A 27,865-nucleotide genomic window follows, 5' to 3' on the forward strand; every position below is an offset into this window, starting at 1 on the left:
GAAAGCATACAAAAAAAACCCTGGCTAAGGAAAAGTCTTTGAATTAGTTATCTGCTTATCTTTTACTGCGAATTTTTGCTTATTTTGACTTGATCTTTCGATCCCACAAATTCTGTGCCTGTCCTTCTTTGGATTTGAGTTTCTCCACCTTGTTTTGTCTCTATCACTTAAGGCATCAGAGTTCAGAAAGAGGTTGGCAGAACTGGCTAGGTAACTGCCTTTCTAAACTTTATTTCTTCTTCTATAAAACTTGAGGATCATAACAATTGATCTGACTTCTTTCAGAGTTGTATCATGATGAAAATTCATGTGTAATATATGATAGTTAAATATTTAAGCTTTATGACATGGGCATTGACCAATCAGAAAGGACACTGACTTTGAACTGGAGCAGAATTCTGGAGGGCCCTTGCTGTGCGGGACACTGACCCATTAGTTACTGCATATCATAGACGTTTGAAGGGAGCAATGGAGGAGGAACTAGGGCAGCCATAATATGGAGGAAGCTGGTGATGGGGAGGGACTCAAGAAAGCACCCATTTACCAATCAGATAAGAATGTATTTCAATATTTTAACAACAATTTCAGTCATACGTGTACACACCAATCTTATCTAAGTCCTATTTAAGTGCTTTGCAAACTTCACAGCACTATCTTATTTCATTGGATCTACAATGCTTTGATTCTGGCTTTCTTTATCTTGCTGGAAATGCCAATTGAAAGTCTTCACATAAGTGGTCACACAACCACCTGGCTGACAGCAAGCCTAATCTGCTATCTATTGTAAAATACATTGAGTTCAGAGAGGGTAAATGTGAAAAAAACGTATATCTTGGAATCAATGAAATATCACATAATTTATTAATACTTTTATTAGCATACTGTATTCTGGAATATGAAATGTAATTATCCCTAATAGTCAATCTTGGATCCTTAAATTAGCCTACCTAGAACAAGAATTAAGCAGTTGTTACTGCAATATAAACTTGATGGATTTGGAGTGAACTGCTTGATTTTTTACTGAATGCCTTTTATGTTCCACACATTATGCTAAGTGCTGAGGATCCAGAAGTAAACCAAAAACAGAGTCCTAAACTTCAGGCAGTATATAGTATACAGATATTTTAGTTACAGCTAATAAATATACTTCTTCATGTGAGAAACACTAAAGACAGGTAATCCCTGGGTGCAATGGGAGTGTATAGGAAGGGGATTATTCCTTGGTAAGGTCTACTCAGGTACAATGGTTTTAAATTGTGCTCTGTGAAGCCCTAAGAGGTTTTGTAGATGCATCTCAGTGGCTGTTATGGAAAGTAGCCAAGAGATCAGACCCACTTCCTGAACCATAGCAGACGTACTTTTACCTGTTTTACACACTACAGTGAATTTGGGGCAATATTTCATTTGAAGAAAGAGGTTTTCTCTTAAAATATGAAGTTTGAAAGCCATTAATCTGGTGGACAAAGTACTAATCTCAGCATGAAAATATTTAAATTTAATTTCCAACTCTACTGCCCAGTATAATATGATTTCAAGTAACCAAACCACATCTAAACACATGACTGACAAACATATAATTCAGGAATAATTCTGATCGTAAACTTCAGTTAAACTGTAAACAGAGCTATGTGAGTTATTCTCTTCAGGTTGCTATGCATGGACAGGCTCCATCCCATGCTGTGATCACAAGAATACTAGAACCATCCCTTATCCATTGCTGTGTAGGTATACCAATGTTTTTCCTTCCTTTTGGGGGCATATAAAAAAAGGAATATCATAATAATAATAATTACAACATGTTCTGGGAGCTATGCTATACACTTTACATTAATTTTAATTTAATTATCATAAAAATTCTGAATGATGCTCCCTATTTTTAAAATGAGAATATAGAGGTTGAAAGAAAATATGTAGTTTGTCCACAGCTACATAGCCTGGAAATTATGAAGCTGGGATGTAAAAGTAGGGAGTAGAGGTCTGTCTTCTCTCTGTATGAACTTTCAATATCCTAGATACAGTAGGATTAAGGAGGTGAGGGATGGGAAGTAGTGTATACATCTCTGAGCTAGGAAAATGTATACAGGGCAAGGAATTGATATAAATATAAACTTTCAAAATACAATAAAACTGCTCCAAAATAAATGAGCATTTGTTCTAAGAACTAATAAGTTATACAAGACTCTCCTAATTAAAAAAAAAAAAAACTTGCATATTTCACTAGATGTGTTATGTTACTATTAAAGTACATAGAGACAGATACACAGAAAATAATACAGTATTATACCATGGCAGGATAGATAGTATATGTAACTCAGACTAATGGATCTGACAAATCTATGCAGGCAGACCAACCTTCCTGGCTAAGACCCAGGAGTCACGCTTGTTACATAGAACTCTCCAGGGTACCATGCAATCAGAGGTCACAATCGAGGCAACAGAAGCAATGTCACCATATCAGAGAATGGGCCAATTCAGATCTGCTCACTGACAGTCACTGAGGTCAAGGCTTGCGGCAAATAATTGTATTAAACAGGAATAGTCCCTGCACACTTTTAGAATTGTCATCTGAACAAACAAGCCCAGGTCATCTACAGGTTAAATCTGAGTTCTTTTCCTGGTACTCAGAGTTTACTTTCTAGTCTTAATCCTTTTCCATTTTTAATCTTACAACTGTAATTTTCTTTTGATCAAATAGATACTTAATATTTGTTGTCTGACTTTAAAAACAACAAAAATTGTCGATTGAATGCATTCATTTGTCATTAATACGTATTAAATGCGTTATTATTTGCTGTCAAATATTTTAAATTTCTAACTACACTGATCATTTTTATCATTTAAACTTCATAACTTTAATGTATAAGGTACACCAATACTTAAAATAACAAGGAAAATAGTTTTATATTCAAATTAAATACCACAAATTTTGTCAATTGTCATTTATATATCATCGAATGAACCCTGTATACAAGCAAATAAATTCAGAAAAGTAATTTTGATAAACAGTATAAAATTTTACAAATAATAACCAAAATATAGCAAAAGGTGTATTTATATGTAGCTGAAAATTAATTTACATAAGATAGTAAAAATAAGGAGCCCTGGGGTGCAGTGGTTAAGAGCTCGACTGCTAACTGAAAGGTCAGCAGTTCGAATCCACCAGCCACACTTTGGAAAACCTATGGCGCAGTCCTACTCTGAGCTGGAATTGACTCAACGGCAACGGAATTAAAAATAAAATGTACATGGAACAGAGCTGCTTTTATATGAGACATATGATATACAATAATAGTTCACATTTTCCTCACAGCAATTTCATAGGATTTATCAATTCTTACTGCTACTTTTTCAGAAACCTAAGATCACACTTGAAAATTTTCTTTATTCTTAATTTTAGTCCATATTTTAACTTAATAATAAATATTTTTAAAAACTCTAGCTATAGTACTATTTTAGTTATAATGCAATTTGAACATATAAACCTTGAGCTTATTATTTTGACAATAAATTTTATTTCTATACATGTTTGCCACAAATCACACTTTAAAGGATTATATCCTAGGGGCTCTCCTTTGTTCAAATACATTCCAAAAAAATCAGAAAATCAAGTTTCATGCTTGGTTTTATTTTATATTGATTGATATTTTTCCTTTTTAAAATCATTACATTATTATTTAAATTACACGTATATACACTCCCTTATATACACAATTCCATGACATATTTTCAAATGAAGCACAATAATAAACCAAATTATAAAATCGTAGGACTGAAACTGGCAATAGTTCAACATCCAACTGAATAGTGCAATTCTATTTTTTTTCACGACTTGTATACTAAGTATGTTATCAATAGAAAAGCACTGTCCTTATGTGTAGTATGACACATCACATTCTAAAGTTTCTAAGATAATACTTTTTAACCACTGTTTAATCAGTGTAATAGCTTTTAACTGCTGTTTTAATAATCATCCTTTAGACTGTGTGGGATCAAAACAGAGAATTTATGCTATTTGATAAATTATATGATCTTCGTGAAAAGTATAAATTTCAGCTTAAACAGCTCAGACTTAATGTCAAGTTCAGAGACTTTTCTTAATATTTAGTTTTTTAATTTTTATTTTTATCATTAGTTCTAGCATATTTTTAATCCATAACTTTATTAACTGGTACAAGGAGAAAAAATATCCAATGTATGTTAAACACTAAAACTGTTATTATAAGGAAAAACTTCTTAACCTCATTAAAATAATTCATGTTTCATAACATTATATTTCATATCCAAATTGTAACAAAGCAAAAAATTATCAAAATAAACTATAGTCAATTACATTTTCAGATCAGCAAAATGAACTTGTAAGAGTCTTTCTTCCCTTAATCCAATTGCCAAAGGCATTTTAATAGCTCAGATAGGTGGTTAAACACATTCCCAGCACAATCTCTGAAATGTACAGTTTGCATTTTTTTTTTCCTACCTTTCATGATTTTCATCTTTCTGTAACTATCAATTCAAATAAAGACAGAAGATATCACACACACACACAATTGGGATTAATTTCTAACATCACCTGTTATCAAACTATTCTGGTGAGTTATTCAAATAGCAACATTATTACATTAGCTTTACTTAATTGCTAATTTATTTTAGAAAGTGAATGATCTTAAAAGAAAGGAAACGAGGCATTGTACTGCAAGTAAATCTTTTAGAGACCTGGCAAGAGTTCATTGCATTTATCATCCTAATGGACAATATAATCAATAATTTTGATGGTTTTAAATATGATGAAGAAATAGGTTATGCATTTTATTTCTTTCCACTTTTAAAGGAAGAATTTAAACTTTTCACTTCTTTATTCTATGGCATTTGACTTGTTTCTAAAATTATCCGTGTTTCACACTCTAAGACCTGGGTCACAACCTTATTTAGGGACAGGAAATAGTTAGCAGGTCACCGAGTGGTCAAATGGAAAGGGATTTGAAATGGTTCAGCACTTAGGACTCTATTCATTGAAATGATTGACTTCTAAGTTGTGAAAGGTTGAAGTTTCTCTACCGGCCCTAGTCAGATTATGCCTATATGATTACTTTTTTTTTTTTAAATCTACAGTTAGAGTATAAAGCTGCTAAATTGAAAACTGCCAGTGAATTCATATACTCAATTTTTCTGCTAAACAGCCTTATGCCTTATAAATCTCCAAAAAAGGAGAGGTCTTTAGGACATGACAGATATTGTAATTGATAACTTATCTGAACTCATATCAGTTGGTTGCAAGGTAACTGGAGCCAGAAGCAAGGAATACATACAAGTTACTTCTCTATGCTATTTTTCTTCTAGAATAAACTTAAAACTTGCTGTCATAATTTAGAACCACATTTTACTATCATTCAAGATAAAATAATTTATTCATGTACTAGTAACCATTAACCTAAGCCCACGACAGTTTTCTAAATATATTTTTACATTCACCTGACGTTATTTCAAGTGAATATATCTCTAATGATAGAAATAGGAAAAATAGGGAAAAATTGGGGAAAATGTATGACTATTTGAGTGAAATTATTTAGCACTAGATTGGTTTCCCTAGAGTTCATGATCATTATTTATAACCAAAATGATCATTTCACAGTCTCCAAAGCATGGAGTGTCAAAAATTTTCTGCAAAGAGAAATTCATGCCTGGAAAAGAAATGCTACAAAAATGTATGTAAAATGACTGAAGAGAATTAAGCCAAAGCATCGCTTAAATAACTCACCCTTAGAAGTTTAAGAATAGGAAATTATGAAAATTGCACCACATAAAGGTGTCCTATACTTACTTATACTTTTCCATATGATCACTAATGCTTAAGAAATTGATACTGTATTCTACAAATGTTGAAGGACTCAACACTATCACTGCTGGACAGCAGGTTAGAAAATTAGGCACAGATTTTATTTTTAAGTTTTATTTTATAATAAGAAACTGGGCTATTAATACTATGTAACCAAAGTTGAAGTAAGTGCACTGGAAGGCCCCTGCAGTCTTTTACAACTTTTCAGAGGCCGCAGTTGTGAACTGGGTTTGCACTCTGCCAGTAGAGCAGCTCTGACCCATGGAGAGCACTCCTTCAGATCAACACTGCCTCAGGCCTTTCTGCTTTCTCCAAGAAGTCTTACATTTCAGGCATCAAGTTGAATTTCTTCTGGAGATGATTAACCCAAACGCATGACAGATTTTTTCCAAGATATCCAACCCCTTATGTTTATTTTATCCTGGCTCTTTTTTGAATGTACTGGACACAAGTAACTTACTCATTTTACATGTTAAAGGGCTGGTGGAGAGCCATTAATTCTCTTAAAAAATGAGAAAATATTTCAATGTGCAGGGCTCTATTTCATGATCTCACATTAGCTACACGATTAAAACTTTTAAGAAATATATTTCTCCTCTACTATACGTACAATTTTTTAATGCATTTCATCACATCTCAAGATAGAGATCTTATACTTTTTGGGAAATGCATTCTCGTGGTATATTAAAAAACACAATGTTAGAAGGATCAGTTACTGTTTCCAAAAGGCCAGTTTGTAGGGGGTTTCAACTAACCTAAAATTTGGCACACACAATTTTAGTTAACAGTCAAATAAAAATATATAAAAGGGTCTATTCTCCTTTTTTATATCCCATCCTCTGCAATTGTTTCTATATCTTTAACATTTTCTTCTTCTTATAGGTGAGATGAATTGCAGGGAAATAATTCAGATGCTTTAGGTATTTCTTAAAGTAAAATATAGTAAACTCAGAGGTGATTAGATGACTTTTTGTGGACGAAACTATTAGTATTTTTTAAACAAGAACTTTTTCTTCTTGAAGAAACTCAGAGCAAAAGGCTAAGATTTTTGTTTTTGTTTTTTAAACATATTCAATTCCCTAAGGGCCTAAGTTTCCAATTGCAATGAGATTTTTATTATAAAATTCAAGTTACTTTTAAATATTAAAATGCTTCAAATATGTAAACTATAAACACACACATATATAACAGAAAATATTACACAATAATATATTTGAACATTTACTCTTCTCATAGTAACAGGAATACATGAAAGGAAAAACACAAATTACATTTTAGGGACATTTTAAATATAAAGTCTGGCTTTCAATATAGTGTCTGATAAGCAAGGCAAGCAACTTTAGGAATAGGGTATAAATTCCAATTTAACATTGCATTCCAAGAATAAGAACTCATTTCATCAGATGGAAATTTGCATATCTGCACATGTGCAGATACATGAGAATGTACACAAGCACAGCATGCGACTGGAGAGCAGCTTAAGTACATACACAACCACAGACACAAATAATTTCATTTAAATATAAGTGTGTCATTCACAAGTGACAATTTTGAGCAACTTGCAACTTGAGTTTGATATAAACTTTGAGTTTAGCATTTGTGTGATGATAAAATGTTGACTGTATGGTAAATAAGTTTTAATTTCTTAAAATTAAGTCTGAATATTACTTATAATAATAACTAATTAAACTAATTTTCATATAATATTTGGTATAATCTATTCTCTTTAAACAGAGAATCTTCATATATAATTTAAAGTCACTGGTGCAAAGAATCATTGTATATATTGTTGAAAACTTTCAGGGATAATGTCATTTCCATATACTATTTACAAGAACTTCAAAGTTGCTAAAAATGATAAATTCTAGAATCACAAAAATTATAGAAAATCAATTCACTGTTGCAGCACAGGAATTCTAGAATTGTTAGGTTTTTTTCTATTTTTCTTGAATAAAATCGCAAAAAGTCATTTTATCTTCACAAAGCATATATCAATATCTGAATCAAAATATTTTATCTCTAAGTTGGAGATAAAAACTAAGTTAATTTTTATAATTAAATTTATTAGTGGACTGTTTAAAGAGATCAGTTTCTTCTTTAATTCACGCTTCAGTAGGCTACTTAAGTTCAAGACCTTATATAGGGTGAAGAAAAGAAATGACACAGAAAGCATATGTATTGAGGGTGGTAGGTTAATACCAGAAGTGTGACTGATTGACTGACTGATTGACATCACTTTGAGAGAACTGGGTTAAAGCTGCCTGTCAAATGTGTCCATCTAAAATTTAGAATAGAATGAATGGACCAGAACCTGTATCTTGCCTCCTCACTGAGGTAAACACATTTACCATCACCTGGAAAAAACTTTTCCTTGGAAAAATGATTGACTAACTGGAATAATAAATTACCCCAACACATACACACACAAACACACACACTATATTTTAATATATAATGTTTCAAAACGTATCCAGTTACTATAATCAAATTCTAAATTTTAACAAATATCATTGCAAAGGTCTACTGCTTCTGATAATAATAAAAATAGCTAAAATTAATTGAATTTACTACTCATCAGGCATCGCTTCAGCATTTTTCATGTCTTGATTCTTTTAATCAATTCCATGAGATACACATTATTTCAGTGCACTGTAACAAGTTTAAAAAAGAGGAAACTGAGACACAGAGAGGTTAAGTGAGTGATTAAAGTCACACGTCTAGCAAGGAGAGTTGTTGATTGGAATTTAAATCTAGGGCGGCTAGGAGTCATAATCAACCCAAGGCATTTTTTTTTTTTTTTAAGCCTGACTCCCATAGGATCCTTGGTGGCACAGTGGTTCAAGCACTTGACTGCTAACCAAAATATTGGCGGTTCAAACCCACCAGACACTCTATGGGAGAAAGATGTGGCAATCTGCTTCTGTAAAAGTTTACAGCCTTTGAAACCCTATGGGGTGGTTCTACTCTGTCCAACAGGGTCACTATGAGTTGGAATTGACTCGATGACAGTGGGTTTAGTTTGGTTTTAGCCTCACTCCAAGGAGCCCTGATAGTGCAACAGTTAAGTGCTCAGCTGCTAACTGAAAGGTTGATTGTTTGAACCCACCCAGAAGCTCCATGGGAGAAAAGACCTGGTGATCTGCTTCCAAATAGATTACAGTCTAGAAAACCCTATAGGGCAGTTCTACTCTGTCAAAAGGGTCATTATGAGTTGAAAAAAAATTGACTTAATGGCACCTAACAACATCAACCTGACTCCATAGACCACTCTCTTACCCATTAGGTTGAAGTGTCAGTTTCAATTAAAATAATGACCTTGAAAAATAATGCAGAAGGTATTGAAGCTTGGAAAAAACATAGTGGGATCACACAGTTCTATTAAACTACTATAAAATCTCAATGGAAAAATATAAATTGCTCAGTTTTCTAAGAAACAAAGTCATATATATTGATTTTAATATACTACCTATCTCTGTTCTTTCTGAAAATGTTTCAAAACCTCTAGAACCTTAAAGTGAAGAGATAATGTTTACAATGATTAAGTTTTTCAAGATTCACAACCTCACAGCTGGTTGAGTTTAAGTAGGAAATGATGAAATGAATTCTAAAGTTTGCTAAACAGATCTCAGGGGTAGCTGAGATAGTGGGTCCTAAAGCTTGAACATGAACATTAAATAAGTTGTAAGTTTAAATTGGGAATAGGCCAATGTCTGACTTTGAGTAATAGCAATTGGCAGGAATAGTGTTTCTTCAAAGATTTTTTTTTTTTTAAGTCAGACTTTATTAATTCAACAAACACTTATTGAGTGCTTAGTATAGATGAGTGTAATACTGTTGCTAGGTTCTGGGGATAGGAGGAAACAGAAATATAACTAAGACTTGGTCCCTGGCCTTGAGGAGATTAACAGCAAGGGAAGGAGATAGATAAAAACACATAATTACAGTACAGTGCTACAGAGGCATGAACAAAGGCCTACGGGAGGCTTGGGGGTATTAGGGATGACTTATAAATGAAATGACATTTTTGTGAGTCCTGAAGTAGAAGTCTGAAACTAGAAAGCTGAGGAAGGGTATTAAAGACAAAGGAAATAGCATGAAGGTATGAAGAGCAGGACATGTTTTGCAAAGAACAAGTAGTTCATTGTAGTTGGAGATACTGAAGTAGTTCAATATAGTCAGAGAATATTCAGGAGGTGGAAAGGAATGGTACAAGGTGATGCTGGAAAGGTGAGCTGAGACCAGTGTACAAAGGGCATTATATACTGAAGACTTTGGAATTTGTACTAGAGGAAACAAAAAGGCGGTCCAAGATTTTAAACAGAGGTGTTCTATATGCAGAATTATGACTGAGAAAGACATTGCATTAGAAGTGTAGATGATAATACTGACAAGATTGAGAGATATGTGGATACAAGAAAATGGGCTATTACAATACTTCAAGGCAAGAGATATTGAGGGCAATGGTAGATGTGGGGATAGTGCTTATATGAGGGAGAGACTAGAATTAAGAATGATTCTAATTTTTTGTAGGTTAAGTGAATGAATCACTAATGATACTATAAACAGAGACAAGGAATAAAAAGAATCAAGTAGATGGGAAGAGTGGGATGAATACAGTACACTTTATGTTGGTCATGATGAGTTTGCGGGACCTAGAAAAAAAATCAGTGAGGGCAAGATAGAGATAGAGATTTGGTTATCATTGCCTGCAAGCATAAGTTACATGAGATGACTAAGTGTTCACCTTTGATCTTTCCTTAATGCCATGGGGATAGATCTGATATTGTACTTCCACTATGTTTTCCTTTGCCTATTTATGTAAGTATCCTAAAGTGGACTCAAGTGCACTTTTTTTTTTTTTTTGTAATAATGAACAAGGACTAAATTTTATTCATCTTTTTATCCCTATATTTATCTCTAGAACGTAGTATAATATTGTCTGACAAAGAAAACACTTGCCGTATGAGTAAATGAATATGTGGATTGAGCAGAGGATAGGGTCAGAGACAATCAAAATTCTAAAGGATATTGATATTTAAGGGACAGGAATAGGCCAAAAAGAAAAACTAAAAAGGAGAGGTAAGATAAATAAAAGAAGACCCAGGAAAGAGTGGAAATGAAGACGTAAAGAGAGAAGATAAATTCTGTGAAGAGTGAACAAACATAGTAGAAAGGGCAAGTTGAATGAGGTTAGAAAAGAGGTTCCTCAATTTAACAATTAGTTAAGAGGTTAAAATTGAATACTGTAATGAGTGTAGTTTAGTAAAATTATGGGAACATGACCAGTGTATACACTGTGTATAACTTTATAAAAAATATTGTCACATCAGATTATAAATTTCAATTTATTAGTTTGTCTCACTAGATAAGATTGTCTTGATAACAGGACTGTTTTGTACTTGTGCCTCCAGTCTCAAGTACAGTGGAAAATAATGGAAGCTAAAAAAACTTTTTGAAGGACTAACAAATGCAAAACGAAGAGAAGATGAGGAACAAAGACACTGATTAGGCTGCTTAGGAAGGCTGGCAGGGAAAAAAGAGAAATAGAGTAGTAGCTTGAGCAAAAGGTAGCGTTACCTTTATCATCGGTAAAGAATCAGTTTGTTCATATGTTAATTTTAAGAAGTTAGCAGAGATACAGGAGGCAGAAATTTAAGATACGAAAGATACAAGATAATTAAACAAACAGAATATCATGGGGTAAGGCAGGAAAACATAGAAGGCAAAGCTGAAAATTATAACCTTAGAAACGAAGTGGAAAACCATTTACTGAGAGAAGGAAAGAAATGAAGTTATAGAGAAGTTTGGAATGAAAAGGAAAATAAAAACAATGCTTGTTACCACATAGTGAGCCCTGTGCACTGTGCTAAGCACTTCATATGCATTATCTCACTCCTTATAACTACTCTACAGATAAGTATTATTCTCATTTAGTAGGTGGGAAGCAAATTGGACAAACTCATACTTTGTGACCACTATTTTTTTTTTCCCCTGCATGTGCATATTTACTCTGATCACCCTGGTTCAAGCTGGACTAATGTAATGACCTTCTAATTAGTTGTATCATGTTCACTCTTGCTTCCTTCCAATCTGTACTCCACACCACACCTTCAGTAATTATTGTTTTAAGAATAAATCTGACCCTTTCATCTTTTGCTTACAATCCTACATTGACTGTTCCTGGAATATAGAAAGCCAAATCCTCACTGTGATCTAAAAAGGACAGACTAAAATTATTCTGTCCCCTGTCAACTTCTCCACCTTCATCTCACTTCTTGTTCCCTGGCCACACTAGTCTTCTTACCATACCTTGAATGATCAGGTTCCTCTTGTCTTTAACATAGACCCTCAGTTTGGCCTGGAACACACATTCTACATTCATTCTGCACCACTTATCATTTTGCCTAGTTACTAATCCTTCAATCTCAGCCCAAGTGTCACTTCTTCCCTTATTCGTCTAGAATAAACGAGGCTCCCCCGTTAAACATTCATAATAAGCTACCTTTACTTTCCCCCCATAGAACTTTCCTCAGTTGTGTTATTATACACTACAGGAGTATATATACAGCAGTATCTATAGTCGTCTTACGCTCTTCTTGCCCTGTTCCCTTCAGAAAGTAGACTCCATTACTCATGTTCTGTGTTTGTTTCATTCACTACTGTATCCTTAGCTCCTTGCACAGTGTCAAACTCATGGTGGATAGCCAATACACATGCTTTGATAGACTAAATAGGGAAGATATGAAATTAAGCCTTAGTTTTCACATTCTAAATGCCAGTGCATTCTAGTATCTTCTAAACATTGTATTCAATTTACTCATAGAATGTATGTGGTAGGTATTATTGGCTCCAATGAATTGATGAGGAAAATTAAGCATTAAAAGGTTAAGTAATTTAACCAAAATCACATAGGTTTGGGCTGGGACCCAAACTTAGTCCTATCTAACACCAAGCTACGTGTTTCTCCTGCACCACGTCTTTCTGCTCTACCACTAGGGTGGTGACAGAAAAAACAGGGAGGAACAGATGAATGTAAGACTAACTAAAAAAAAAAAAAAAATCCTGGCTATGGCAAGTCATGTGATGCAGAGTTAAGAAAAACAGCAGTGTATAAATGTTATAACCTATCAGAAATTATTATTGTTAGACCACCTGGATTAGTCATCGTTCACTTTGATTTACCAATATATTTATTCTTTGTTCTTCATTACTTCCTGCATCTCCAAGCTTTCATCTGAAAATCTTTTTCCTCTGCCTGAAGAATACGCTCTAGTATTTCTTGTAGAATTGGTCTACTGGGGATGAATTCTGTTTTTGTTTGTTTGAAAATGTCATTATTTTAACTTAATATGTTTTCTATTTTATTAACTTTTCATTAAAAATCAGTCCTCTTAATAGGTGATTTCAAACCCATTCCATTTAATTATTTACAAAATATATTTTCATTAAGGTCATATATGTATATGCTTTAAAGAATGAAAAACAGCAATCCCCTTGTTTTCCCCTTCCCATAGCCAATTTCTACTTTTCAAAGGAAATCGCATTCCACTATCTTAGTCATTCCTTCTCCTACTAGACCCCACATATATTGATTTCTCAATTTTTGTTTTTTTTTAGATCACCTATTGACTTCACGAAGTCCTGGTGATGCAGTGATTAAGTGTTCGACTGCTAACCAAAAGGTCAGCAGTTCAAATCCACCAGCTGCTCCTTGGAAACCCTCCTTAGAAACCAGTTCTACTCTGTCCTATAGAGTTGCTATGAGTCGGAACAGACATGATGGCAACGATTTGTTGACTTCACAATATAAAAGACAAAGATTTAGCCCTCTTACCACCTTTCTACCACACGCACATATACCTGCTCTCCCCATTTCCTAGATAAATAGTAAGTTTGGTTAGATAAATATTGAGTGCTTACATAATTATGATTATGTAAATATTATTGACAGCTGACTCATGCAGGGTACTAGAATGGAAGGGTTAATAACTTGTTCTATGGCTTTCCTTTAGTTGCAGGGAGGGTTACAGATTTAATCCTCAGGTCAAGGAATTTTTATAATTTAATCTATACTAGATTTAAGATCAATGAGAATTCAACTGTACCAGATCAAGCACTTTTACAACATTTTTACTCAGTTTATTGAGTAATAAGTAATGAGTAATGATGAAATGTAACTAAATTGGGGAATGGGAGCTGGTTATATACCCCTAAGTAGACTGGGTAACTGGTTAATCATGTACCTGAGAAGATTACATGACTAAATAATCAAAAAAGTTGTAGGGATCCCAGAGTTGATCCTAAAGTGAAGGTTGTCCATACATTTATAGCACTTGTCTATCATGCCCAGGCATTTCCTATGTGCAGAATAACTGAAACACCAGATGCTGTGCCCGGTTATAACGATGCCCTCACTATCCTAAGCATGATGTGTGGTTTCTTCTCATCTCCCCATTCTTAACGTGAAGTAGATTTGGGATTGTGTAAAGGCTATTTTGTATTTCATGAGTTTGGTTGTTAATTTGAACTCCCAAACACAGCTTCTATTAGAAAAAAGTGACATACCAGTGACAGATTTCATATTTCTTTTCTTGTGTAATTTTTCTTGTTTTCTCAAATTTTGTATTTAATTCATTTTTTACATTTAGCTAGCTTTCTATGTCCACATCAATAATTCATCCCAACTCTCTTCCAAATGAGTGTTATCTCCTTTCAATATGTTCAAGCACATCAGATAATTAGTAAAGTTTTTTGTTTTTTGTTTTTTTTCCCTCAGAGTGATTGCTCATGTTGTTCTCTGTCATCATGGGGTGGTTAATCTCTAAACTGTATAAGATGTCATTCGGGAATCTCTCTTCACCATCATTAGAGGGATTCTTTAGCCTCTTTCTCTTGCTGGATCTCATGTATCCCTTTTTCTTGGTTTACTTCCTAGTTTTAGCAGAGGAGTTTCTCCAGTAGCTTCCTGAGAAAAGTTGCAAGGAAGATAAATTGTTTAAGACTTGACATGTTTTTATATTTTATTAATAGTTTGCCTGTTTATAGGATTTTAGGTTGGAAATAAACTTTCCTAAGAATGTAAATATACTGTTCATTATCTTCTAAGTTCTAAGAATTAATGCTGGGAAATCTAACACCTTTTAGATAACCGATTCATTGCACAGGACTTGTTTTTCTTTCTGGAGGACTTTTAGTCTCTTCTTTTCGATACTGGTATTATGAAGTTTCACTAATGTCTTAACTAGCTAGTGCTGCTATAACAGAAATACCACAGGTAGGTGACTTTAATGAACAGAAATTTATTTTCTCACAGTTCTGGAGGCTGAAAATCCAAATAGGATCTTGGTCATGTTAATTCCTTCCTTATCAGTAGCCCTGGGCATTCCTTAGTTTTTGGTGATGCTCACATACCATCTGTCTTCCCCAGGATGTGCATGCATCTGTGTTTAATATGCTCTTTTTATAACTCAAGAGTGTTTAGATTTAGAACACATCATACACTGATATGGCCTCATTAACACAACAAGAAAACTCTATTTCCATGCATGATTATACCCACACGAATAAGGGTCAGACTTTCAACACATGTTGGAGGAGGGGGGTGTCTCAATTCAATCCATAACAACTAAGATGTGCCTTAAAGATGGGTTTGTTTTCATTCATTTTCCCAAAATTAAATGGACCCTCTAGATCTAGAAACTAGTATCTCTCACTTTTTGGAATTTTTTGGAGCGATTTCTTTGATAATTTCCTTCAGTCTATTTGTTGTTGTTGTTTATATTTTTGGATTTTCTATTATTAATGAAGAGTTGAAACTCCTGGGCTAAGGTTTTTTTTTTTTTTTAATATATTTTCTTTCTTGTTTTCCACCACTTTGTACTTTTGCTCCAGTTCCTGGAAATGTCTTTGTCTTCTAACCTTTCTGCTATCATGTTTTTATTTTCAAATAAATTTTTTTTGTTCTCTGAATTCTTTCTTATTATAACAACCCATTCTTATTTAATGAATGCAATATTTTGTCTATGAGAATATTCATAATATTTTTGAAAATTCTTCTACTGCGTACTGTTTCCTTCAAGTTGATTTTTATGTTTGTTACTCTTCTCTCTACTTTTCATGTTATAGGTTTCTCTCAGATGTTTAACAATCCTCATGTGTGCTTACGTTTTAGAGTGTGAGACAATAAAGTCGACAGAAAACTTTGCACAAGTGGGTGAGGTCCATCACCTGAGAGCTTCACTTTAAGGGAATCTACTTACATCTGATGTCAATATTTAGGTCTTTCCTCTTAGGATGATAAGTCTCCAGGAAGAGTCGACTAATATCTTGCCTAGAGACTAAAGGCTTGGCTATCAGCATTCTGAGAGTTGCATGGGAGAAGGACAAGGGGTGTTAGCACTTAGAGTATACGTTGTAGTTGTTGTTTTATGCTGTTGCGTTGATTTCAATTTATATATGACCTATACGTTGGGAGAGTAAGGAGCCATGATGGCACAGTGATTAAGCTCTTGGCTGCTAACTGAAAGTTCAGAAGTTCAAACCCACCAGCTGCTCTTCGGGAGAAAGATGTGGCAGTCTGTTTCTGTAAACATTGCAGCCTTGGAAACGCTATGGGATGGTTCTATTCTGTCCTATAGGGTCACTATGAGTCAGAATTGACTCGACAGCAATGGGTGTATATGACATTATACTCATTATCACTCATATATTTATTTTCTAGCCTACAAAATTCTGTTGCTGTTTGTCTTAGTTATCTAGTGCTGTTATAACAGAAATACCACCAGTGCACAGCTTTAACAAAGAGAAATTTATTCTGTCACAGTTTAGGAGGCTGGAAATCCAAATTCAAGGCGTCGGCTCCAGGGGAAGGCTTTCTCTCCCTGTTGGTTCTGAGGGAAGGTCCTTGTCATCAATCTTAGGTCTCAGCTCAGGGATCCTGGGCCCAAAAGACACTCTCTGCTCCCGGCACTACTTTCTTGGTGGTATGAGGTCCTTCTGCCTCTCTGCTTGCTTCTCTCTTATATATTTCAAAAGAGATTGACTCAAGATACAACCTAATCTTGTAGATTGAGTCCTGCCTCACTAACATAACCGCCTCTAATTCTGCCTCATTAACATTATAGAGGTAGGATTTACAACACTTAGGAAAATCACCTTAGATGACAAAATGGTGGACAATCACACAATACTGGGAATCATGGCCTAGCTAAGTTGACACACATTTTGGAGGGACACAATTAAATCCATAACACTGTTATGTCTTCCTAATCTTCCCATCTTTGTATTTGTCCTAAAAATACTCCCTCTGAAGTTTTAGTGGGGTTTTCAGATCCATCATCTTTATGTGGAAGCCTTTAGATTCTAATTTAATTTTCAAAGTATCTTGAGAAGTAAAGATTAGTGTCCTACTTTATAACTGAGAAAACCAAAACTATGGTTTTTCTTCACTTATGGTAAATTCTCAACCACTAACTCTTCAAATATTACTTCTACACCATTCTCTCTCACCTCTCCTTCTTTGACTCTAATTACATGCGTGTAATGTTATACCTGGTGGTGCAGTGGTTAAAGGCCTCAGCTGCTGAGCTGCTAAACAAAAGGTCGGTTGTTTGAAGCCACCAGCCACTCCATGGGAGAAAGATGCAGCAGTCTGCTTCCATAAAGATTACAGCCTTGGAAACCCTATGGGGCAGTTCTACTCTATCCTACAGGTTCTCTGTGAGTCAGAATTGACTTGAAGGCAATGGGTTTGGTTTTCTCGGTTGGGGTAATGTTGTACCCAGGAATCCTTCCTTCTTTTTTATGTATTTTCTATACTCTGTCTCTCAATGTTTGCTTCTGGATATTTTCTTGAGAGCTATCTTCCAGTTCACTAATTCTCTCTGCATTTTTGTTTAGGTTGCAGTTGAATCTGTCCATTACATTCTTAATTTCACTTACTGTGCTTTTAAGTTATGAACTTTATGTTTAGGTGTTTGTATAGGTTTAATATCCTACTGAAATTTTAAATCTCTTCTTCCACAGCCCCAAAGATATTATGCATATTACTTTTAAAGTCTCTATTTTCTGAAAACTCTAAGTTCTATTTATATTGTTATTGTTTCTCTTGGTGTTTGATGATGTTGTATTGTCTCCTTCTATGCCTATTTATTTTTTAATTGCATGTCAAATATTGTATATGAAAAATTGGAGAGATGATTTAAAGTCTAGGATGATTTTGTCTTTTTTTGGAGATGATTTTTGTCTGTTCTGGGAAGCTAGTAGGTCTAGACCAGTAACTTTATTAAAAGCTTTGATCAGCTTCTCAACTTTCTGAATTTCCTTATTGATTCATAATTCTTTACTTACGTGTTAGTTCTCCATTGACTTTAGATTTTTTTAAATGAATTTTTCCAGCTTTTGTAGTTGTTCTCTACATAAGGGTTAGTATGAATTACATAGTCCTCCATTACTAGATAGTGGAACTCTTCTGGTATTTTTCCAGGAAAAATAAACTAATAATATTTCACAGGCTACAGATCATAATTTATTTCAAAGAATTCTAAGAGCCCTGAAATCAGTTCCTATTTTTTAACTTAACCAAAAGTTTTGGAATGGTTGTTTTATTGTTTATTATGAAGTATGATATATATACATGTATATATATGTGTATATATATATACGTATATATGTATATATACACATATATATACACACACACACACACACACACACACAGAGCCCTGGTGGTGCAGTGGTTAAGAGCTCGGCTGCTAACCAAAATGTCATTATTTCGAATCCACCAGCCGCTCCTTGGAAACCCTATGGACAGTTCTACTCTATCCTATAGGGTCACTATGAGTTGGAATCGACTCAACGGCAATGGGTTTTGGTTTATATATATGTATATACTTAGAATATATATACATACCAAAAAAACCCAAACCCGTTGCTATTCAGTTGATTCTGACACATAGCGACCCTATAGGACAGAGTAGAACTGCCCCATAAGGTTTTCAAGGAGCGGCTGGTAGATTCGAATTGTCAACCTTTTGGCAACTGCCTATCTCTTAACCACTGTGCCACCAGAGCTCCATATGTATACATGTATATATATATTCTATATATGTATATATTCTATGAGGAATTATAGAAAAATATGTGCTATTTATGATCAATGATGATAAAGAAGAGTTTAACAGGCTGCTCTCTGACCCTGAATTGCTATTCCCTAATTTTTTTTAAAGTTTGTTTTATGCTTCAGTAAACTGAATTACCTAGTCAAAATTTTGTTTCTGTAAAAAATTGAAAATTGAACCCAAATCTTATATTAGTAAATGGTGTGATACTGGCTAGAATGCATTCAGAAAGTTTTTACTATTAACATGTCATATACATTTATTTTCTTTCTTACTCAAATATTTCTTGAGTACCTACTGTGTACTTTGCTCTGCTCTAGGTGCTGAAGATATAACAGTGAACAAGACTGACATGGTTCCTCCTCTTGTAGAACTTATATTCTATTGGTGGGAACATACATATAAGTAAACAGTTTAAATTAATAAACGAAAAATGGCAGATAAACTCTGTGAGTATAACAGGGTGCTGTAAAATACGGTAACTGCGTAGAAAGGGAAAGAGCTACAGTAGATAGTGTGGTCAGGGAAGTCCCTCTCACTGGTCTAGAAGTGCAAGCTAAAGAATGAAAGTGGCCATTTGTGCAAAGTGCTAGGGGGAAAGTTTCCAGATAGAAATAAGATGAAGTGTAAAAGCCCCAGAGTTAGAAAGTGCTTATCATATTTGAGGAACAGAAAAGAGGCCCAACATTTACCGTCAAGTAGGTCATGATATGGAGTTTAACTTTTATTCTAAGTGCAGTGCGATGCCATAGAAGGTTTTAGATACTTAGTTACATAAAAAGCTACAATATTAAATAAAAAACAAATTAAAACATACTCCTTATCTTCAATTATGTCTTTAGGGGCCTCCAACTTATCAATTTGATTTATTTTAGCTACTGACCCATTTCCCAGGAATTTTTATCCCTACTGGTCAAGTTGAGAAACAATCATACAAAAGATAGAACATAACACATTAATTGCTTGTAAGTGCAGGCCAACTTTCACTTATAAAATAGAACGGAGTTATATCTATAATTAGAGAATATTAGCTTCTACCTCAAAAGGTTGTTATGAGAATTATATTAGTCATTATCGATAACGTGCTTGGAATAATGTCTTGAACAAATGGTAAATGACAAGCCAGAGTAAAGAGGCTATAACGTTATGTTATGTTATGTCTGGTTGCCGTTAGAGTTGATTCTGACTCATAGCAACTCTATAGGACAGAGCAGAACTGGCCCATAGGGTTTCCAGGGAACAGCTGGTGGATTTGAACTGCTATCCTTTGGGTTAGCAGCCGAGCTCTTCACCACTGTGCCACCAGAGCCCCGTGTTATGTTATAGGGTAGATAAAAAGTTTATTCAGGATACTGTGTGAATACAGTGAAAGGTGCTTCAAGCTAGAATAAGAAGAGTTTTTTTAAAGAGAGAATGCAGAAATGAGAAAAAATAGTTTCTGCAATGCATAGGAGACAGAGTCCACTTTGGCAAAGGAGGCAACATGTTCAAAGCCATTATGTAAGCATCTTTATCCTCATCTATACTGGAAGCTATTTAGGGAAAGGGTAATTTTTATTTATTCATTCAATCAACATTTATTAAACATCAATTATACGTCAGGCATTATGCTTGGAATACTAAGGGCTTACATGGAGCTTCCACCATGTATCTTGTCAATTTGTCGTACAGTGGTGACTTGCATGTTGCTGAGATGCTGGAAGCTATGCCACTGGTATTACAAATACCAGCAGGGTCACTTATGGTGGAAAAGATTCAAAGGAACTTGCAGACTAAGAAAGACTAGAAAGAAGGACTTGGCAGTATACTTCTGAAAAAATTGGCCAGTGAAAACCTTATGAACAGGAGGGAACCAGTCCTTGGAGAAGGACATCACGCTTGGTAAAGCAGATGGTCAGTGAAAAAGAGGAAGACCCTCAAGGAGCTCGACTGACACAGTGGCTCCAACAGTGGACTGAAACACAGCAACAATTATGAGGATGGCACAAGACCGGGTAGTGTTTCATTCTGTTGTACATAGTGTCAATATGAGTTGGAAGCAACTCATATGGCATCTAACAACAACAACACGGAGCTTGAAATTTAGTAGAAAAATACTAATTCAAAGTATAGTGATGTTGGAACTGAAATACTAATAGTAATGGACAGAATAAAGCTTTGTATCCTTGTCTATTTTGACTAATATTGAGTCTTACTCAGTGGAAATAAGATTATGAGCACATCTTATTAAGAGGAAGTCTTCAGGTAGTCTGTGGTTGCCTATACATACTCTGTGTCATTTATTCTGCCAATTCTTAATTCACAGTCAGTGGCACTATTGGCAAGTACTATATATAGCTCTGGAAATATCAGAACTAATTGAAAATGGTCTACATAATGTGACTGTCTGCTCCAAGCTGGTATTACAGGAAGAAAGAGTAGAAAATTCTTGGCAACCATAAACTAAAAAAGCACCACAGAAGGAGACAGTCTTTGATTAGAAATGCTCTAAAGTAAAAAGTATGGAAAGTAAAGGTCATTTAATACCTTCAAAACTCAAACATTTAATTCAAAAATATTTGAACATCTATGATGTGTAAGAACATATGTTATCTGTATATTTTCTGCTTTATAAGAGAAGAAATAGCAAACATTAGAGATGACAGCAGCACAGATTGGGAATTAAGAAAACTTGATTTTACAATCAAGTAAAATTGTCCCAGAGAATGGAGAATCTGAGACTAAAACCTTTATCCTTCCTGAAAATGTTGTTGGGTCACACCCAAGTTTTTTTCCTGGCTTGTTTAGCTTCCTTTTTGTGGAAGGTCATAAGTCTGAATTTGACATTGGCTTCAGGAGTAGCAAATTTATAATTTTCAGCAGATAAAGGTAGGAAATCCATTTAATTTATGAATAAATAAAAACATTTGACTCAATGAAGCAAAAATATGAGTTTAATTTTGGGCCATTTGTAGAGGTTCTCATATATTTGAGAAGTAAAATATGTGATTAAAATATAACTCTTTACATAGAGTCTAATAGATTTGGTACTTAAAAATATTAGGTAATGATAATAATATTAACAAGAATATTAGCTGAGGAACCAGGTTACTATGGGATATAAATCAGATCTTGATCACTATGTTGGCACTAGACTGTTAAGGATGGGGAAGAAACTGTTTTTTGAAAAATTTATATTAATGTAAGTTGTGATAAAGGAATAAAGAATGAAAATAATTATTAGTGTCCCAAAGTTTTGCCTAATTTAATAATTAGCCTTATTTTTTTTCTTAAATATTTTGATTCTAAGTTTCTGCAAAAATTTCAGGGTTATCTAAGAAACTTTGTCCTTCAAAGTGTGTATTTTATTTGAAGTTGGCTAGCTTTGTATTGACAAAGAAATTTTCCCTCTTGCCCCTCAGCCATTTAGTCTTTGTATGATCTTGGGTAAGTCATTTATTAAAATCTCAAAACCTCAGTTTACTCATCTGTAAAATGTTGACAGAATGCCTTCCTCAGAGTTTCTGAGAACACTGAATCAGAGAATAAGTAAGATTCTTGGCACAGTACTTAGCAAGAACTACAACAAAGACTACCAATTGTTAATAAGAGACAAAGAATAAAGACATCCTTAAAATGACTATTGCCAATGATTATATTTATTAAGTACTTACTACGTACTTAATGCTTTATGTTCCAAGCATTTCACAGGTAAGATCTTATATAAAGCTGAAAATACCCCCAACAACTAGTACTATTAGTATCCGAATTTCCAGATGAAAAGCAATTAGAAACAGAGACATTAAATAACCTTCCCCAAGGTCACACAGCTAATAAATGGTGGAGTCAGGATTCAAACCATGTTAGACTAACTCCAGAGACTATACTCATATTTATTAAGCTATGTTGTCTCTTTTACCAGAACTGAATATAGAAGAGTGATGTCAGGGCTCCAAATTGAACACTTGAAATAGACAAAGGAAATCAGGTTGGAAATCTTAAAGATACTAAATAAAAACAAATTAATAAACCAGCAAACAAATAAAGTAGGCCATTGTTGGATCTACAAAGTTCTTAGGCTATCAGTCTCGTCTCATAGGAAGAACTGATACATGGCACATGGCTGAGGTTAGTGTAGAAGCAGGTGTGGTCAAAGTCTCCTCAGCATTGATTGGGTCAAAGGTCTACATTGTCATGTATAAATGTACCATGTTCTATAGGCCACTTTGAATTATTTGAATTATTCCTAGCATATTTTATATTAGTACAAAAATCAATAAATACATCCTATACACATATATAGTATTCTACATGGTATCATATCTTCATATTTCATAGCACAAGAGAATGTACTAGAACGTGTTAAGGAGCTTTCTCCTTTCCAATTCTGAGATGTGTGCTGACTTAAAGTGTACACTTCAATTATCTCTATTTCCAGGTATTCCTTTTCTAAAATAACAATCTTACTATTTAACAGACAACATCTGTGGAGTTGTTATTGATTTTAGCAGAATTTTCACTCTTTCTATTTAAAGTGAACAGGGCTTCAAGCTGGTTCAAAAGGTTCAGTCACAGTCCACGAAGTGAAACTGAACAGACTTGAATTTGTAAAATTTGGGTGAACTGGAACAATAACCGGAATGGGAAAAGTTATGAGTTGAAGCCCTGGAATGGGAGACTTGGAAGAGGCATAGTGAGCCCTTTCAGGAGCCAGATGTGTGAGACTGGATTATTGGCAAGACTGTGGAGAGTGACATGCATTCAAGCGACACGACGGGCCACCATCTTTGAGCAGGGCTCTGCTGTTTTTGACTCTGCTGAAAATCCAACAGCCAAGAGATCTGATTGCTATGCAACACATATGCTGCCCTTGTTTTCTAAGAGGGAGATTGGGTTTCTAGCAGGGCTTTGACCTGTAATTGTTCACATTCCGGTCATCATTCTGGTTGCCCAAATTTTAAAATTTCAGATCTGTTCCGGCTCACTTCCTCAGCCATGACTGAACCAGGACAAACTGGTTTGAGGCCCTGAAAGAGAAATAGTAAAGACTGTAACAAGGAAATGAACCCTGATTAAAATCCAAGCCTTACTGTATATTGGGGAAATATTTTAGTCTTATTAAAATATCAGTCCACAAATATCTATATGTTTTACTATGGAAAATTTCAAATACTAAAAAAAGAGGTGGTAAAACAAACAGCCATATACCAACAACTGCTGATTCATCAATTCCAATAATTTACCACACTTGCTTTGCCTACCTTTATATGTATGTATTTATTACTATGTAAAGAAAATTCCAAACCCCAAGTCTTTCATCTCTACATATTTTAAGAGTCAACTCTAAAAAAACATACATGTGGTGACTATCAAATTCTTCTTTAGTCTGAGGTATTACAGAACAGACATGTAAATCTAAATGTGGTGTTGTGTTGCCGGTGCCACTGAGTTGGTTCTGACTCAGTGGCCCTATGCACAACAAAACAAAACATTGCCCCCTCCTGTGCCATCCTCAAAATTGTTGTCATACTTGAGCCCATTGTTGCAGCCACTGTGTCAATCCATCTCATTAAGGATCTTCTTCATTTTCGTTGACCCTCTACTTTAGCAAGCATGACGTGCTTCTCCAGAGACGGGTTCCTTCTGATAACATGTCCAAAGCGTATGAGACAAAGTCATGCCATCCTTGCTTCTAAGAAGCATTCTGGCTGTGCTTTTTCCAAGACAGATTTGTTCATTCGTTTGGCAGTCCATGGTATATTCATTATTCTTTGCCAACACCAAAATTCAAAGGTATCAATTCTTCTACACTCTTCCTTATTCACTGTCCAGCTTTTGCATGCTTATGAGACAAATGAAAACATCATGGCTTGAGTCAGGCACACCTTAGTCCTTAAGTGACATCTTTGATCTTTAACATTTTAAAGAGGTCTTTTGCAGCAGATTTGCCCAATGCAATGTGTCGTTTGATTCCTTGACTGATGCTTCCATGGGTGTTGATTGTGGATGGAAGTAAAATGAAATTCTTGACAACTTCAATCTTTTCTCTGTTTATCGTGATGTTGCTTATTGGTCCAGTTGTGAGGATTTTTTTTTCTTTATGTTAAGGTGTAATCCATACTGAAGGCTATGATCTTTGATCTTCATCAGTAAATGCTTCAAGTACTCTTCACTTTCAGCAAGCAAGGTGTGTCATCTGTATGTCACAGGTTGTTTATGAGTCTACCTGCAATCCTGATGCCACGCTCCTCTTCATATAATCCAGCTTCTCGGATTATGTGCTCATCATACAGACTGAATAAGTATGGTGAAAGGATACAGCCCTGATACACACCTTTCCTGATTTTAAACCATGCAGTATCCCCTTGTCCTGTTCGAAAAACCGCCTCTTGATCTATGTACAGATTTCTCATGAGTACAATTAAGTATTCAGGAATTCCCATTCTTTGTAATGTTATCCATAATTTGTTATCATCCACACAGTCAAATACCTTTGCATAGTGAATAAAACACAGGTAAACATCTTTCTGGTATTCTCTGCTTTCAGCCAAAATCCATCTGACATCAGCAATGATATCCCTTGTTCTACATCCTCTTCTGAATCCGGCTTGAATTTCTGGTAGTTACCTATTGAGGTACTGCTGCAACCACTTTCAAATGATCTTCTGCAAAATTTTACTTGCATGTGGTATTAATGATATTGTTCGATAATTTCCGCATTTTAATGGATCACCTTTCTTTGGAATAGGCATAAATATGGATCTCTTCCGGTCGGTTGGACAGGTAGCTGTCTTCGAAATTTCTTGGCATAGATGCGGGAGCGCTTACAGCACTGCATCTGTTTGTTGAAACATCTGGATTGGTATTCAGTCAATTCCTGGAGCCTTGTTTTTTGCCAATGCCTTCAGTGCAGCTTGGACTTCTTCCTTCAGTACCATCGGTTCTTGATCATATGCTACCTCCTGACATGGTTGAATGTCGACCAGTTCTTTTTGGTACAGTGACTCTGTGCATTCTTTCCTTCTTCTTTAGATGCTTCCTGCATCATTTAATATTTTCCCCATAGAATCCTACCATATTGCAGCTTGAAGCTTGAATTTTTTCTTCAGTTCTTCAACTTGAGAAACAAGTGTGTTCTTCCCTTTTAGTTTTCTAAGTCTTTTCTTTTTTTAATTGTGATATGAATATGCATAAATTCTAAGATTTATTAAAAATGCACAAAGTATTGAAAATTCTAAATAGCCCTGGATGCACAGTGATTAAGTGCTGGGCTGTTAAACAAAAGGTTGGCAGTTTGTATCCACCAGCCTCTCCTTGGAAATGCCATGGGGCAGTTCTACTTTGTCCTACAGGGTTGCTATGAGTCAGAATCGACTCGACAGCAATGGGTTTGCTTATGTTTTTGTTTATTTAAATATATTTCGATACTTTTTTCCCATGAGAAGTTACAATAGAAAAATATACATAAAACTATAAAAATTTTAAAATTAAAAAGAAAACAAACGGCAAATTTGTTTTAAGTCATGTTTGCAGCTCTATTATATTTAAATATTTCTGTTTAATAACAAGTCCATAATTGTTCTGAATGTCACAATCAGAAATATAATCTGCCACCTTGATGTGCAAATCCTTCATACCAAAAGTGAGTCTGGTAAGCTTCAAATAAGAGTAAATTATTTTAAACTCCACTGTATAGTTCATAGTGTTTAATGCAATTCATATATATTGGCAGCAAAATAAATACATTGGAATATCATTTTAACATGTAATCACCTTCATTGATATAGACTATTATTATTTGTCACTATGAAATTAAAACAAAATAACATTGATGATGCAGCATTATAAGACTTTCAAATAATTATATAAGTAATTTAAAGTTCATATACTCATTGATACAAATACTAAACTACCTATGCTAATGTATCGGTACACTCAATTGCTATTTTAGCTCTAAGAACCATAATTTAACTTTAACTCAAGTACATTTTATACATAATTTTTTACGTATGTACCACAGGACTTATTGAGGATTTTACAAATTTGTTTTAAATAAAATTTTCAATCTTCACTTATCTTTTTACCTTTCTATGTATCTGTGATTAAACCCTACCTTCAAAGTAATCATCTCTTCTTGGCTGTGTCTTCTTTGGTGATTTTGTAACAGAAAGTTTACTTTCATTGTTTTTGAATAATGCTAGGCGCACAGCAGGATCTAGACAAAATGAACACGACCAAAGTTCAGCTCTGGCTCATTCTTGCTCTGAAATGTCTGTATACTCTTTATGAAGGTGTTAAAAAATAATACCCACTCTATAAGATTCTATGGAATTGATGATAATGTTACTTTAAAAAGATTCATAATATGAAAAGGTAACCCAATCATTCATATATTATTGGTTTTCCCATTAAACACATTAATAGCCAATATGTAATATAAAGAACAAAAGTACTAAGAGTGTGAAAAAATCTACATTCAAATGCTCTACTTATGACATCATCTTATTCTTTGGGAAGCTGCTTTACTGTTTATTATTTTAGCTTCTTTCTTAAATTCCTGATATTTCTGGTGGAATAAAGAAAATTTCAATAAATGTAGAACTCGCTAAGGGCGCTTATTAGAGAAAAACCATAAACTCAGCTTTATCCCCCCTGAACTATAGGGATCTTGGATATAGGATATGGAAACAAGACAATCATGGGACAAGGAAGAGGTAGAAAAAGAGTATTCCATCAAATTAACAGATAAAAGAGTAGGTTATTTTTTGCCCTCATATGTAGTATTTTCATAACAAAGGTGTATAAATTCTATATGTCTTAATCCAAGAACATTCGAAATCTGTTCGTTTTATAGAATAACTAGGATGACTGTAAAGGCAAAGTCCTATAAACTTTTGGCAACAAATGATTCTATGGAATGTGAAACTGGGGATTTGGT

At 34.4% G+C, this 27,865-nt stretch overlaps 1 protein-coding gene across 1 annotated transcript in view; it reads right to left on the reverse strand.

The window, feature by feature from the left end:
* Positions 1-27,865, reverse strand: part of LRRIQ1 (leucine rich repeats and IQ motif containing 1) — a 235,094-nt gene that overhangs the window by 63,809 nt on the left and 143,420 nt on the right. The window contains exon 22 of the mRNA XM_004389266.2: positions 27,041-27,142. Within this exon, the coding sequence (XP_004389323.2) occupies positions 27,041-27,142 (102 nt within the window). The remainder of the gene's footprint in view (positions 1-27,040; positions 27,143-27,865) is intronic.

Source organism: Trichechus manatus, unplaced genomic scaffold (assembly GCF_000243295.1).
Source record: "Trichechus manatus latirostris isolate Lorelei unplaced genomic scaffold, TriManLat1.0 scaffold00238, whole genome shotgun sequence".
NCBI lineage: Eukaryota > Metazoa > Chordata > Mammalia > Sirenia > Trichechidae > Trichechus > Trichechus manatus.